Here is a 16,124-nt window from a genome sequence, read left to right as displayed (position 1 = left end):
TCTTCAGTTACACTAAGGAATACATTTTTTGGAAACATGACCAAAGTATAAAACCACTTTAAAGTCTAAGTTTAACTGGTATTAAGCTGTTCCAGTCTTTACAGAGCAAGTGTGAATTTTGCTTAATACTGACTCCCATACCCACTTCACCAAAACATCATTCATTTCTTATTTCTGTGCTTCTCTGGCACACAAAGTGGAAACAGAAACATTTGGATTCACAATTTTAGAAATAAAACATTCCACTATATTGTACTTACTGAGCATCCAGAAATACTACAAGATCACACACTTAGTTGTATCTCCATGACTTTAGAGGACCTTACACTGGCTTACATTGATTTCCTGGAGACTCTACTTTCCTTATCTTTACACTAACCTTGTCACCAAAAATTTGATGATTTACATTATGGGGACTTGCTTTTTATCCCCATAAGGAAGACAACTCCCCATAATGTAACTGTGTAAACAGATTTAGGTCCCCACAACATGAATAATACCTGAACCACAAACACACGGACAGGCTTATTAGGACTCCTATCCTTATTAGGACTTTGCATTGACTTCCATTCATTGTGCATAGCCCAACCAAAACATTTACCCTAACCTTAACTCTAACAATCTCATGCCAAACCTAACAAAAATGCACATCTTACCCCTAAACTTAACCTCAGGAATGATGTTTTGCCTCATTAGGACAAAGCTTTGGTCCCCAGAATGTCTACTGGTCCTGAAAAGGTCAGTGTTTATGCTGGAATAGGTCTTAAAGAGGAGAGAAAAATGACACACACACACACACACATACACACATACACACACACACAGAGACCCAACTTCCTTGATTTAAGTTGATTCACCTAAGTGGCCCAGAGTGAAGCCAGATATCTTTTTCTAGCCATAATCAAGAATTATTGCAAAGCTCTTGTGGATTTTTTTCTTCTTTACCACCTTCCTCATAATGTTTGTTCCTCGCTTAGTTTCTCCCATCCTTGCTCTCTCTCATTTATCCTTCTTTCAATTCATCCATGAATCTATTAATTTATTCATTTCATTAAATAGCGCCCGTTTATACACGTTCCTTGACTGTGAGTACGTCTCAAACGTGCACCTGCTGCACTCTGACCCATCAGTCAGGGCCGGGAGTCACGACTCAGACTGTGTGAATGCAAAACCGTGGCGGCTGCCTGGAGACACACACACACACACACACTGTCGCTCTCCTGCTCACATACACGCACTGTGATCCAATTACCGGGAGACATGAAGCGTCTCACCTGTTAGTAACAAGGCACACGTATGATGAACAGATTCAGTGAACAGTGGCCCTCTCAAACCAGAACTCCGTGGAGCAGATGGCTTGAAGGATGGTGCAGTTAATTGGGTACTGTTTACTGTTAAGTGTCTGTTCCTTCTCTCTGTGACGTCTGGAGATGCGCAATTCGTTTTTGAAAGCTTGTCTTTCGTCATTACTCTGTGAGCCTCCTCATCCAGCTTGTTTATCGTTATGTGCCCGTGGCTTTGATCATCTGGATCTCAGTCCTCTGACAGCACTGAAGCCGAATGAGAAACACCCTCTCATCAAGAAGCTTGCTGCAGCAGCTGCTTCACTGGAGCTGCTCAGTGGCGTAAACCGCTAAAGTCTGTAATTTTTCTGGCCAGCACCCAAATATTAATATTCAGCATACCACTGCAAAGGACATCAGTATGATAAAAGTGCATATGTGCTCACTCAACTTTCACTGAAAAGGTCAACAGATAAATGACACAAACGGCTGCTGGATGGACTCTTGGAGAGCCGTCTGGGGCACACGCCACTCCACCTGGCCCGCTTTAAAAACCATTAAGTGGCCTTTTGCTCACTCAGCAGAGGAGGAGTGGGAACATAAATCACTGCCATGGTAAAAGGATTAATCACGGGTCAGACAAGCCCCCACGTGAACCACTCATCAGCAACCATTAAAGAAAGCAGAACACAGATTCAGCTTAACCAGCTGGAACATACTGTTGAGGAGAAACAGGCGGCTGTCAGTCAGTCGAGGGAGAAACACCCCTCAGGCCCAGAGAGCCATAAACCAGCTGAGCGCCCTCTCCAGTCTCCATGTGTCTGTACCAACACGCTCCACATTGCCATGAAAAACAACCACACAAATGTAAAAGTGACAAAGATGCTGCAGGGGCCTGTATGTGTCCATATGGTTTACGAGTGGCTCCTCACCGATCGCAGAACAGCACTGCCCCCTAGTGGAAAACGAATGCAGACAAACCTTAAGTAGACATTCAAGAGATATTTGAAGGTATCTTCAGACATCGTACAAGTGTACGAAGGCAACTGGACTTGCTTGTGTTTCTTGAAGATGCTTCACCTCTCATTTGGAAGGCTTCTTCGGTTGTAACTCAGTAATGGCAGGTTTCAGGTATTTTTTCTTTATCTATGTTGAGAGTATTTATGTTAGCACCTACATACAGTTAGTATGAAGGTAGTAATAATAATAATAAAATACTTGATTGTACTGAAATGACTGTGAAAACAAATGAAACAATAAACACAAAAGGACACATTTCAGCAGAGGCAACCCACCGAACATCACATGAAACATAACTGACTATGACAATGTAATAATACATGTTTTCAAGTGATAAATATTAAATGTATTCATGTGTTCATTTTTTCATAAATAGCTAAATACGACATAGCACTGGAGAGTACAATAAGTTATGAATTGAACTTTTTTAAGCTGCAGTATATAATTAATAATGTTTTAACTAAATCCATTGATTGTTTGTGCTTTGTTCTCTGGTGACATTTTTGGATATACTTTCTATGTGTGCACCTCTTGGCGTCATGGTCTTTCAAAGGGTAAAACACCTTGTAATTCCCCTCTTTTAAAATAACTTTAATAAAACATAATTTTAATTTAAGCCTCTGTTACTGTGGGCTGATACATCACAGTGAAGTCAGTAGAAAACTGAGGCTCTGCTGCCCTCCACTGGCAGAGTTAAAAACAGCTCTGTTTTTTTTTTTTTACATGACATCATGGTTTCAGATGATTTCCACTAATGGAAAATATTAGGTCACGATGACTGGCACCAATCAAAGACTGAGAGAGGCCCTGTGTTGTTTTCACTCGGATGAGTGAGGTGGCAGTGGTTATTCATTAGCTGAGCTGTGACACAAGAGAGTCGCAGGCTTCACATCATGTGTGAAACATGTATTATTAGCTATGGGGGAGAGCCAGCAGTGTGCACACAGCCTGTAGCCAGTGTTCAGCTACAGGAATTCAAAAGCCCTGTGTTGACAATGACATCAACAGGAGGAATCCACAGTGTCTTAGTATTGACCTTGAATTTGCATGATCACAAAAGTCTGAATCTGTTTATTGAGCCTGTGTGTGTGATGCTGCTGCACATTCAGCTGTGCACACTTTTTCTTTAGGAATATTTGTCATTGTTTTTATTCATGAGGACAGCAGCGGCCTGGACAGTAATGCAATGACAGCCGGGATGACAACTTCCCTCTCTGTGTGATCTCTGCTAAATCTGCAGGACATTTATTCTAGGAATATTTGTCATTGCATTGTGTTTATACGCGAGCACAGCAGTGGCCTGGACAGTAATGCAAAGACAACCAGAAAAGGAAAAGATGATAACTTCCTCCATGGTTCGGGTTAGGCCTGTGTGTGTGTGATGCTGCTGCACATTCAGTTGTGCAGACGTTTATTTTCGAATATTTGTCATTGCATTGCTTGTATTCATGAGGACAGCAATGGACAGTAATGCAAAGACAACCAGGATGACAACTTCCTTAATGTGTGATCTCTGCTAAATCTGCATGACTTTTTTTTGTCTTGCAGCAACAACATTAAAACACTTGATCTAAATGAATTTAAAACCCTGACCCCCCCTCTCTTTCTACAGGAGCCAGCGTTTATTAGACAGCCCCCCCCCCTCCCTCCTCAATATTAATCTGCTCGATATCGATAATAACAACGCGAGAGTTTGCAAGTTGCCTCAAAAGACTGTACTTGCAACTGTCAAAAGGTGGAGTGGGTGACGCGCGTGACCACACACATTACTGTAATACTGTACACGGCCGCCGAGATAATATCCGTATTAAAAAAGGGAAAAAAAAAAAAAAAAAGCGAAATAATCCCGAGGTGAGGAGCCGAGGAGCCGAGGCGGACCCGGGCGGGATGTTGTGGCGTCTCCGCTGATTTTTGTGTCTCCCTTCGCTTCGTCCGCGGTGACTCGGACCAGCCGCCAGCTCGTTCGCCGTCGACATTACCGCACTTCACATGTCTTCGTGCCTCCTTTAGATTCCAGCCAGCGCAAGGATTTTTTTTTCTTTTTTCTTCCTCTCTCCCCCCACTACTACTCCTCCTTCGTAATAAAGTCGCCATTTTGCTTCACTGCCTGTATAAACCGTCCCGTATTCTAATATTTTTTTATTCCCCCCCCACCCCGAAGGAGTCGCGGGGCTGTTTCCAGCTGATTTCTGGCCATTAGCGTTTGAGGAGACAGACTGAGGAAGGGTGACGAAGAGGAGGAGGAAGGAGAAGAAGAAGAAGTACCTCGTGGGTTTTTTTTGTTTTTTTTTGCGTGTTAATGCGGGAGAGGAGCAGAGGGGGCGAGCCGACTGGAAACTGGGAATAAGGTGAAAACTCTCCGGGATTTTTCTGTTCATGCGTGGACGACATTTCTCTTTTTCCTTCCTTCATCCTCCACCTCGTCGAGTGGGCAGGAGCGGGAGGAGGTGGGGGGGGGACAGGGCGACGGTGACGGCTGTCCACTTCCTCTCTGTCCCCCCTCCGCCACCGGCAGCCCCGGTGTGACCGCTCCTTGACGCACAGCAGGTGGGATTGAGATGTAACGCAACACCGGTGGAGGAGAAGACAGACGAACGCCCACTCAGGTGCCCGTCTCCTGACCCCCAACCTCCCGCCCTCACGTGGGAGGTGACCCGGGGCCACCGGGCCCCACGGAGCCGGGGGACTGTCCGACAGTTCAGGTAGGTGTGGCCGAGCAGGAGGGAGAAAGTGGAGCACTCTCGCTTTTCTTTTTCTTTTTTCTTTACCACACAAATGGAGAACTCTGTAACCTTGTTGTAGTATGCACACACACGCAGACACACAAACACACACTTGTGTTTCTGTAGTTCTGGGGGCACTCATTGGTATAATGCATTCCCTAGCCCCTTACCTTAACCTGAACCATCACAAGTAAATGCCTAACCCTAATTCTAACCCTAATCCTAAAAGCAAATCCTAACCCTCAAACAACAATTTGAATTTGTGAGTACTGGCCAAAATGTCCTCACAATGATGGTATTGAACCATAATTGGCACTAATAACTATAGAAAGACAAGCACACACACACCCTTGTGTTTGTCACTTTAGCTGTTAGGACAATCATTGTCGTAATGCATTCTCTAGCCACTTACCCCAACCTTAACCACCACAGCTAAATGCCTAACCCTAACCTAACCCTAATCCTAAAAGCAAATCTCAACCCTCAAACAACGGCCCAAAATGTCCTCACAATGATGGTATTGAAACATAATTGGCCCTCATAACTCTACAAAGACCAGCCACCACACACACACACACACACACACACACACACACACACAGTGTGGCAGTGTGCCACGTGCGGAGCTAAAATACTTATTTCCACGTTGTTCTGTCAGCACATTGTATGAGGGAGATGATGTGAGTGGGTGTCAGCAGGTTTTGTTGTGTCTAGCAAAAATGTATGGTAATGTAGTTTCTGTAGGTAACTGTAGTAGAATGAATCTTTAATGAAAAAAACAGCTGCAATGTAAATTTTTTCTTTTCAAACTGAGGGCTAATCTGAAAGTGTCTTTTTTAAAGTTCTAGCATTAAATAAAAATTCATTTCATAGACAAAATGTGTCAATTGAAGTACGGTTTTCTTTAAAGTGAGCTAAAGTAATTATCCTAGAATGATTTTCATCAACAGCTATATTACAAAAGTTCAGTATATTTTGTTGTGTGTAGCAGAAATATATGGTAATGTAGTTTCTGTAGGTTGTTGTAGTGGAATCAATCTTTTATGAAAACACCAGCTGCAATGTTATTTTTTCTTGTGAAACTGAGGTCTTGTCTTAAAAGTGTCATCCTACAACAATATCAAAAGAATTGTTAAGTTGTAACAGGAAATAAATATGCATTGTGTTGACAAAACGTGTCTATTGAAGCTCACAAGTAAATCTAACAAGCACGCTGTTTCTTTAAAGTGAGCTGAAGTTCGGCTGTAAGCAATAAACAATATCAATAATTATTGCAATATCCTTTTCATCAAAAGCAATACAGTAACACAAATGTTCAATATTTATCGATACGATGCTTATGCATTTGTAAACACAACTAGGAGGTATGATGCAAAGTTGATTTACCTCAGATTTGTAAAATGTCTTGCTTTAAACTTAAAAGAAATGATAATGTAACATTTATCCTCATCATTTTGGACATCTTTGGCCATAGTGCCCAGCCCTAAGCTAACGTTTGTTTACCAGTGATAATTCAGCAGACAGGCCTACTGTGTCCCCATCGTTCTCACATTTGTTCAACTTGTTAAACGCTGCTTCTCTTCACACGCTGACACACATAATCCAGGCAAAGGGAAGGAAGGCGTCTATTATTGTGTGCAATCTCTCTGCAACTTGCAACGTGCAGCGTTCTCACCATATGTCTCTTAATGTCAAATTTGTTAACAACTTGTAAAAAAAACTGTGTGCACATAATCATTGTGACCGATGAGCAGTCATAACTCGATGTACAGTGAATATTATGGTGTGTGAGCAGACACACAGGGGCCCCCACCTAGTGACCCTTTGTGTGCTGCTGTAGTTCATTATGGGAGTGACATGAATGTGTGCTAAGAGAAAGCATGTCGGATCGTAATCAGTCCCACTTTGCATAATTAGGGATTGTCATCCTTCATCTATCAGACTCTGTTCCAGGCCGACATGACAGTGTTCCAGCACATACAGCCCAAAACTGACATATAGGTTCACTATGGATGATGGCGGCGAGGAAATATGTTATGGGCTGATGGACTATATATCTAGAAGCCACTAAATGTAGATTAGCCACCACTTAAAGCCCCAAAAAACATTGCTGCTGACCATTTGACCTCATCAAGAGCTGCAGTACTGGTTTTTCATAATAAAGAGAGAAAGCAGGGGAGCTTTGTACCCCCCCACCACCTCTCTTTGACTCACCTTTTGTCTAATGGGCAGAGCATGGAGTTAGTGTGTAAGTGAGAGTATTGATTTTGAAATGAAACATGGAAGGTCACACCCTCATTACCGCTGCAGATGATGTGTGTGCCTCCACTCAGATAACCTTCAATCCAATAGCACCAAACGGCCGTAATGACGAAAGTGCATTGTGGAACAAGGAGACTGCATCATCACGGCGTATTGATGCAGTGGACATTGCTAATAATGTTTTGACAAGCGATGGAACAGGAATAATGAGGGTAGAAACTATCCCAACAATGCCTATAGCTATCTCTCACTCTGTCTCTCTCCTGCGTGTTTGTAACCCCCTCAACTACCACTGCAGGCATGGAGAGCCCAAGTGCCGCCAGGCTTGGGAAGCTGTCCTCATCAGGGCTGCCAAAGGGCCGGACTCCCAAGCACGGACATCCCCAGGAGCCTGTCAGAACTACGCCAGTCCCTGAAAACAACAACAGACACAGTGAGTGACGAGCTGCTGCACTTTGTTGAATGAAAACACTGTGTGATTTCAGATCTGTACAGTGTTACTTCACAGATTGTTTCTGAATGTGGGAACTGGGAGAGCTTTTTTTTGTGTGATCCAGGTTTGCTCCTGGACTGATTCCAAGATGAATGCCATGCCTTGATGCAGCACAAAGTGTTGCTATTATCTGCATATCACATGACATACCAACACATACAAATACTGTATGTATGTGATATTTGCAATAGCACTTTTGCACATGCCTCGCTAAATTCCTTTGACTTTCCTGAGGCTGGAGTTTTTGTAAGTCTAGGCCTCCTCTTCAGAACTTCAGTACCGTTTCTCAAAGACTTGTTCACCAAACATAAAACTGTCTATCCTGCTTTTTTGAATTGGTTATGTTTTACTCAGAATCAATGAGGCTAGATGTAATTCTACCCCTCTCGCCACAGAAGGGCCTGGAAACTACAGACTTTTTCCTCGGACTGCCTTACAGTGAGAAAACCCGACAAACAAGTATTGCCAAGCACTGACTTGAGTGAAACCCCAAGCCATCTGGATGGGGATGGAAGATTTTGGAAAGGGAGAGCCGGGCGAGGGAATTATGTTTCAATCCAATAACGAGCAGATGATCATGACTTTGTTAATAGAGTCAGGCAGACTTGGAAAACTGGGTCCTACTCTAATATGACCCAGTTGTTTTGGTTGCTACAAAATAGACTCTAAACCCCAGACACACAGAGCACCGATGCAAGACTAGGTGCTTGAGTTTGTTCTCTCTCTGTGTTAATAATCAGCCCTGTAGGCTGGATTTGCATGTTTATGCGGGTGGATGCATGTGTGTGTCTTTCTTGCTGTGGACAGTAATGTAAAGCTTAGTTAGCTCTGTAGCACTCGCTCAGAGTATACTCTCCAGCTACCTACTGTACAGAGTTTGACGGCTGATGTGTTGTATTTGCTCTTAAAGAATTTATAGTAGCAGAAGGCCGTGTATTTCTTATGTTTTATGTCTTGCGTTTTATAGACTTTTTACGCTTTACTACTCAATAAACAAGGATTGTTTATAAATCAATCTGTGTAAAGCTGGTGGTGGGATCAGCCCTGACTGGAGGCTAGAATTGAGAGAAACACTCTCGGCTTAGGTACGTTAATGACAACGGTTGATTGGTGGTGTGACTGTGCGGATGTGTGTGTGTGTGTTCAAGTTATGATGTACCAGGTGCTGGCTTGGTCCAGGATTTACGGGACTTTTTCTGGTAATTTGACTCTCTTGTTTCTGCGTGTCTATTTCATTTTCTCTTTCTACAGTTGATTGCCTTTGACTCTCATTAAGCTAAAGCTTCTCAAAAATGCCAGTGCAGTGAGTAAATCACTGTTTTTAATACCGTACGTTTCTGCTAAGGAGTCTGTTTGTGTTAGGACTGTTTTAAGGACAGCCTCCAGCACAATTTGATTGCACATGATAAGAATTTACATTCCACAATGTTGTAGTTGACGAATTGTCTCATTTGGCTGGGAAGTTTCTCTTATCGAGGACATTACCAGGAGTTTCCCTGGCCTTTAGAGAGGCTTAGTTCCTAACATTGCCAGTGAACTGAGTTTTATGTGATTCTGGTTTGAAGATCCGTTAAGAACATCCAGCAACCCTGAGGGGAAACACAAAGCTTCTGAAACACATGCTGAACTTACTGTAACAGTAGGGATTAATTTAGTCACAAAGGAAAGCATAAGAAATGCATCACAAGTTGTACATTTTCCTTTCAAAAAGGTACTTGATTACTGTAGAATTTGTCTTCCTAAACCGTTATATCATAAAGGATGTACACGTTGTCAAGGCAAGACAGTATTCGTCAATTACGATTGGTCTGGTCCCTCCTCAAAACATGTTCTCTTTCATACTTTTCTTTTCATACAAGCCATCTTTTCAAATCTGGACTTCTTTGCATATTGCTCACTAGTGACTGCCTTAAGCCTTCTGTAGCTTATGAGGAGAAATGCTACATTGCTAATCATAATGAACCTGGCCCTACCTTGTCTATCCCAGGGGGGCTGTGAGCCAAGGTTTGGAGAAACAAAAGCTTTAATATGTAACGCTCCCAGTGGATCTTTGTTCGTGCTTGTCTATGCCCATGGTAAACAGTTTGTTTGTCAGATAACCAGATAACGGCATCATCTGCACTCCTCCTCCCATTGGTCGCATTTCATTCTTCATTGCGATTCCATGGAAAGTTGGGTCACGTCCTCCTTGTCGTATTATCAGATACTATGCTGGTTATTCATCATTCATTCACGGACATTTTGGGGCGTTGACCAAGTCCAGCATTGTGATGGAGGTTTATAAAGCATGAGGCTTTAAGTGAAAGCATATCAGAATTGGCAGATTCCAATATCTTTGGTCTAATTACCTTGAAATCCTTTAATATTCTGCAAATACTAGCTTATCATATTTATATGCACTCAGTGCACTTTGGCAGATTTAGTCTCCAGATAACGTGCAGATGTTTTTCTATAGGACCAATTGATTGGTTGAAGAGCAGATATGATATCAGTCAACCAAGATTTTCTTTGGTTCCATGAAATCCCCTGAATTTCACTTCCATCCTTCTTTACATGGAAGTCAAAACTGAAAATTGAGTTTGTGTTGTGGCTCAGCTGTTCCCTTGCCACATCAGACAACCCAGAGTAAAGGATGTGGTCCTTGAGGGTGACATGCTCTCTGTTTGCCTTCCTCTTTTTTTGCTCTGAGATTTTGTTCATATTTCGTTCAAACCCTTTGTAATTTTTTCTCCAACACAACTGATATTTGTTTGCGAAGTGCTGTTGGAAATTTATGAATTAAGGCTTTTTTTACAAACATTGATAACATGTTAGAGTGGCCACATAGCCTGTGTGGCTCATGTCTCTCTGCTGTGGTGTTCAGTATTAACTTTCGGTATCTTGTCAGTTTCTCACGTGTGACTTGCATCGCTCCCAGCAAAAATAGACAAGGAAAGGATCTGGTGAGTCAGATTGACATCATATTAGCAACATTACTTAAAAACTGACACCATTCACCATAGTTTCAGTGTCTTAGCTATTGTCTGGCGTACTCTCGACCCCCTTTCTCTCTCTGTTGCTCTGACAACAAACATAAGTCACGTGACTGCCTTGTGGTTTCAACTCTTCACTTTTCGGACCGCTCATTAAGGGCAGATGATTATTATAATTGATGGCCATTAATTATCCAAGGCAAACTCTGTGTAGAACGATTGGGCTGGCAGTAGCATGCAGCACCGGACATGCTGGCATTGTGTGGACACTGCAGCACCTCAGTGAAGAAGATGTCACAAACACGTGATGCAGGCAGTGTCTGAGTGTGGGTCTGTATATGCGTGTTCGTGATTGTGAGAGCTGTGCAGGAACGTACCTGATAACAGGACACACTGATCATTGAGTATTGAGTAAGGGGAGGTGGGTTCTCCAGTCGATGCTGTCTCTATTGGTGTGGGGAAGGGTGATCTGTCTGCATAGGTCTGTAAGCTTGTGTCTGTGTGAATGTTGAATGTGTTGGTTTGTGTTGTGAGTTTGAATTTACATGTTTGTGTGTGTGTGTGTGTGTGTGTGTGTGTGTGTGTGCGTGTGTGCGTGCGTGCGTGCGTGCGTGCGTGCGTGCGTGCGTGTTTTCTCAAATGTCCACTACTTTGACCTTTATTTCAGACTCACAGTCACCATGTGCTGACCCTACACATTTGCTTCAGCAGCCATCTCTTCAGCTCTTTTCCTCTCTTATATTTTGTTTTCACACACTTCTCACTCTCTGGGGTAGTTGTTGTTCAATTCTCCACACATAACTGTCGTTTCCTTCCATTTTCTCCCGCTCAAACTCTTCATCTCTCTCTTGTCTCACATATTAAGCAGTATGATCAGCGGCAGTGATTTACCCTATTACCCCTACTCAAACCATCATCCTCGCTGACCATCATTACTCCTTTCACATTTCTTATATTTTGTAGTTCTCACCTGTTGAAACGTAAAGTCTCCCTTTGGAGAAATACCAGAAAAGATAAAATCTATAAAAGATTTATAGATCAGAGAATGTTTGTTTCGGCCTGATGCTGCATTTCATTCTGAGGAGAGTTCTTTGTTATCGTTGTCACACCTTTATTTGGCAGGCTTGAGGATGGCAGATGAGAAGAAGCACAGGGAAATGTGAGGAGAGAGATTGAGTTGGTGAGTCACTGTCCATAAGGAGGGCACCGCAAACAGTCTGGAGCAGGCATTGTCTGTCTGGCTCACATATACAGCGCTGTATGCACTGTTGTATAAACACATGCTTTTTTTCATGGCTGCGTGTTTATTGCAGAACATGTCTCTGTGCAACAATTGTAAATTGGACCATCTTCCTCATGTATTTATCACGTTTTTAATTTCTATCCGGTCAGTCTTAAATTTTAAAGCGTTTTATTTGCTTGGCTGTCAGCATCATCCCCAAGGAATTCACTGGCCACAGATGTGGCCACTCATGAGAAACTCTTGTGATTGGATGTCACCATACACACCATTACCCATAGGCCAAATGGGCATCAGGCAATAGATTAGGTTTCCAATAATATGACGCATGCACCTGATGTGGAAGAAGGCTGTAAAATCAAAGTGGGATTAATCATGCCGGTCTGGTGATAGTCTAACACAGGTGTGTGTGGTGAGTCCTTGCCTCTAACATAGAATGATTCCTTATACAGAGGTAAAGGGTTTAGGACACTCTTCAGAGACTTAGCATTAATAACAGTTTTTTTCAAATTCAAATCTTTGGTGAACCCAATGGTTTTATTATGTATTATTGAGAATAGACTGTTACAACTAAACTGTTGCTAATGGTGGCTTCCAATAACAAAATAGAGTAGATAGTAGTAGCATCATTATACCTTGGAAATGTGTTGCCCATTAAATACAGCCCTAAAGTTTAACGCACTGTGTCATTATCTACCTTCCAGAACCACTGAATAAAGAGAGTAACAAATTAAAAGATGATGCACGCAGCTCACATCTTCTTTACAATGATCCCAATGATTCCCTGGCTGTTTTCCCTTTTTGCTCGGAGCCCCTAAAATAAAGTCTTACTTGCAACCCCCCGGAGCACCTTCAGAATGATAAACATTTCCACCGAGGAATGGTTGTCTTCATTCAGTTTCTTTCCTATCTTTATTCAAGAGCCTGGTCTTTTATTTTGAGAGCATTATTTCTTTTTTTCACAATCACATTTTGCAATGCTTTCCCTCAAAACCCTGCCCTCTCTCTCAGATGGTTCCTGCTTGTACATGCAGATTTCCTCTGCTCCTGTTTACAACACACTTACTGTTGCTGCACAAATGACCTGTTCTTCAGTTTGAGTCTTTCTTCTCACAATCAGGTTGATTTTGTGCCTTCACAAAACTTTTTATTCCTCCATGCTCGCAACAGTGACAGACACTGCCCATAGACATTAGGTCTCCAGGGTCTCCCTCTGTCAGTCTGTCCCATTGTTGTGAACCTGATAACTCAAGAATGTCTTCAGGGAATTTGTTGCAATTCAGTATAAACATTCAGTTTGACTCAAGGGTGAACTGATTAGATTTTGGTGCTCAAAGGTTAAGGGTTAAGGTCACTAACACATCACAAAACCCTTTTTGCATCGTGAGCATGCTTTCTAAAGAATTGCTCCAAGTGAATCCTGTCAAATATGGCACAAATGTTCACGGATTTATTGATTAGATGTGGGTGGTCAAAGGTCATTGCCACACACAAAACATGTTTTTGGTCTCTTCAACACTATATTTCAAGTCTTCCTTCAGGGAATTTCTTTGAATTTTGACCTGTTGTCACTTGGACTAAAATATGAATTGATTAGATGGAAAGACTGCAAGAAGAATGAATGTAGACTGAAATTGCACTGGTTAGCGGAGGCATACAATTGCATGGCGCTAATTCTAGTGTCAGATTTCTTCCTCTCACTCTTGGAATTTTTAAAAATTACCCTGTCAAAAGTCCCCACCCAACAGAATCTTGGGTATGATGTTGACTAATAATATCATCACTGCTTCATTGCGGTGCAGATGTGTTCGCCAGTGTCTCTTTTGGGCAGTTACTGTTCATCTCAGTAGAGCGTATCACTCACCAGCATATTACGTTATATTTTATAATTGGTCACATTTGCAGCATGGGAGTACATGTATTTCATGTCTGATCATTTTCGTCAACTTGGTTTTCCAGCTGTCATCCAGGCTGCCCAGTTCTCATAGGGCTGTAACTATATTAACTGGTAACTGTTTTATCAGTGCATCACAATTAAATTATGGGGGAATTAAGTTAGTTGAGGTCTGAGTCAGGATGAGATATGATGTATCGCCTGTTGTTTTGAAATCTCCCCAAACTTTATGTGAAAAAATTATACTAATGTAGTGAGATGGAGAGTACATTCTTAGCTCCTAAATTACATGAAGCTGTATTATGATATTTAACACATTTACTTCTACAGTTATACTTCACTGATTAATTATCTGGAGTAGTAATGGTGTAATCGAGAAAAAAATTTAAACAAGCTTCTGTGTGTGTGTGTGTGTGTGTGTGTGTGTGTGTGTGTGTGTGTGTGTGTGTGTGTGTGTGTGTGTGTGTGTGTGTGTGTGTGTGTGTGTGTGTGTGTGTGTGTGTGTGTGTGTGTGTGTGTGTGTGTGTGTGTGTGTCAAAAGGTGTGTTTATTTAAGAGATTATCTTAGATGCAGAGTTAAAGAGAAAGACAGAGGGAGAGAGGGAGAGAGGGAGAGAGGGAGAGAGGGAGGGCAAAAACAGAGTGAGAGGGAAGGAAAAAACAAAAGACAGAGGGTGAGAGCCGGACTGACTGAGAGAGAGTCTGGTTTTCATTCAGTTCGGTGTCTGGGCAGCAAGACTGCTGCTCCACCTCTCTCCTTCTTCTTACTCACTGTCTGGAATCAGGCCTGACTGGGAGGGAACTATGGGGACGTCTTCAAAGAGAGGTGCGTATGTGTCGGGCTCTGTGTGTGTGTGTGTGTGTGTGTGTGTGTGTGTGTGTGTGTGTGTGTGTGTGTGTGTGTGTGTGTGTGTGTGTGTGTGTGTGTGTGTGTGTGTGTGTGTGTGTGTGTGTGTGTGTGTGTGTGTGTGTGTGTGTGTGTGTGTCCTGACGTGCCACTAAAGACAAATTTTGTGACGGAAGGTCGTGAAAGTGAAAGTAAGTTGTTTCTTACACAGTGAACCAGGACAGCTTCCACATACAGTGAGCGTGTTTACTCTGTTGTGTGTCCAGGTGTATCAGTTTCTCCATCTATTGTCCGTTGTGATTGATGAATCACTGATACTACGTCTTCTTTCCACTGAGTTGTGTGAGCCGTGTTTGTGTTTGTCTGTGCGGTCGCTCCACACTACAGTATGTCTGAAGCCTACTGTGCAGACACAGACAAAGGCTCCTGTGTGAGTGTTTGTCGAAGAAACAAATGACTGTTCTGTGTGCGCGCCTGTGTGTGTTTGTGGGTAATGTGGGGGAGCAGTTGCAGGCGTAGCTAGGAGAACTCAGAGGTTATTTGAGATCATTAGGCAGCTGCCAGCACTCCTGGGCCCAGACTCTTCTCTTCTCTTCTCTTCGCTTCTCCTCCCCTCTCTTCTCCTCTCCTCTCCTCTATCAGGCTTTACCACTATAGAGCAACAGTTGCAGACAGCTGGGAGCGAGTCATACTCTTGACATTAGTTGAACAGCTGTTTTATCCCCATGGCCTGCGCCTGAGAAGCGGGGTGTAGATGTGACACAATGGGTCTGCTTTGTTTCAGATCGAGACAATGGCTGCAATTGCTGGGACGACTGAGAGACAGAGCGTGCTACATTCAAACAAGCAAAACAAAGTAAAAGACACTGAACACTCTTTATTCCTTTTGCATACCACACCAGGAAAAACAAGTGTGCTGTTGTATGCTTCATTTTACAGTAAATCTACACGTGCACCTGTGCTACCTTGGCATGCATGCGTGTGTACGTGCCTATCTGAATCGTAGGGTCTAATTGTTCTGCTCGCTGGAAAGAGGCCTCTGATAGTGGTAACTAAGACAAGAGGATCTTATTCCCATAGCAACAGGAACATATCTTTCCCAAGAGCAGAATTCATTAATTATGCCTTTCTTTTACAAGACCTTTATTTTCTAAGACAGGAATTAGAATGCATGCTCAATTTCCTCCCCGGCACAAGAGCTGCAGCGTCGACTGCATCACCTCTCCAGCTGCTACCCAGACGGCTAATAGAGAAATGCTGTGTCGCCTGGAGAATATTAATATACTCATATCCATGCACACAAATCACGCTCTCATACACACTGGTAATGGTTTTTGTGTGCTTGTACGTGTGTACCAGCGTGTGCTTTCACACGTGTGTTTACACCTTG

General features: G+C 42.7%; 1 protein-coding gene across 6 annotated transcripts in view; it reads left to right on the top strand.

Annotated features, from left to right (window-relative positions):
* The first annotated feature begins 4,027 nt into the window (after window positions 1-4,027).
* Window positions 4,028-16,124, top strand: part of znf512b (zinc finger protein 512B) — a 30,141-nt gene continuing 18,044 nt past the window's right edge. For 2 of the 6 annotated variants that reach the window (XM_035158518.2, XM_035158515.2), the window contains exons 1-2: window positions 4,028-5,005; window positions 7,587-7,721. In XM_035158518.2, the coding sequence (XP_035014409.1) occupies window positions 7,589-7,721 (133 nt within the window). In that variant the 5' untranslated portion in view covers window positions 4,028-5,005; window positions 7,587-7,588. Of the gene's footprint in view, window positions 5,006-7,586; window positions 7,722-14,554; window positions 14,714-16,124 lie in introns of those variants that run through there. The other 4 variants (XM_035158520.2, XM_035158516.2, XM_035158519.1 and 1 more) reach the window with 3 other exon arrangements.

Source organism: Hippoglossus stenolepis, chromosome 6 (genome assembly GCF_022539355.2).
Source record: "Hippoglossus stenolepis isolate QCI-W04-F060 chromosome 6, HSTE1.2, whole genome shotgun sequence".
NCBI classification, from domain to species: Eukaryota; Metazoa; Chordata; class Actinopteri; order Pleuronectiformes; family Pleuronectidae; genus Hippoglossus; species Hippoglossus stenolepis.
This window is presented reverse-complemented; position numbering and strand designations above follow the sequence as displayed.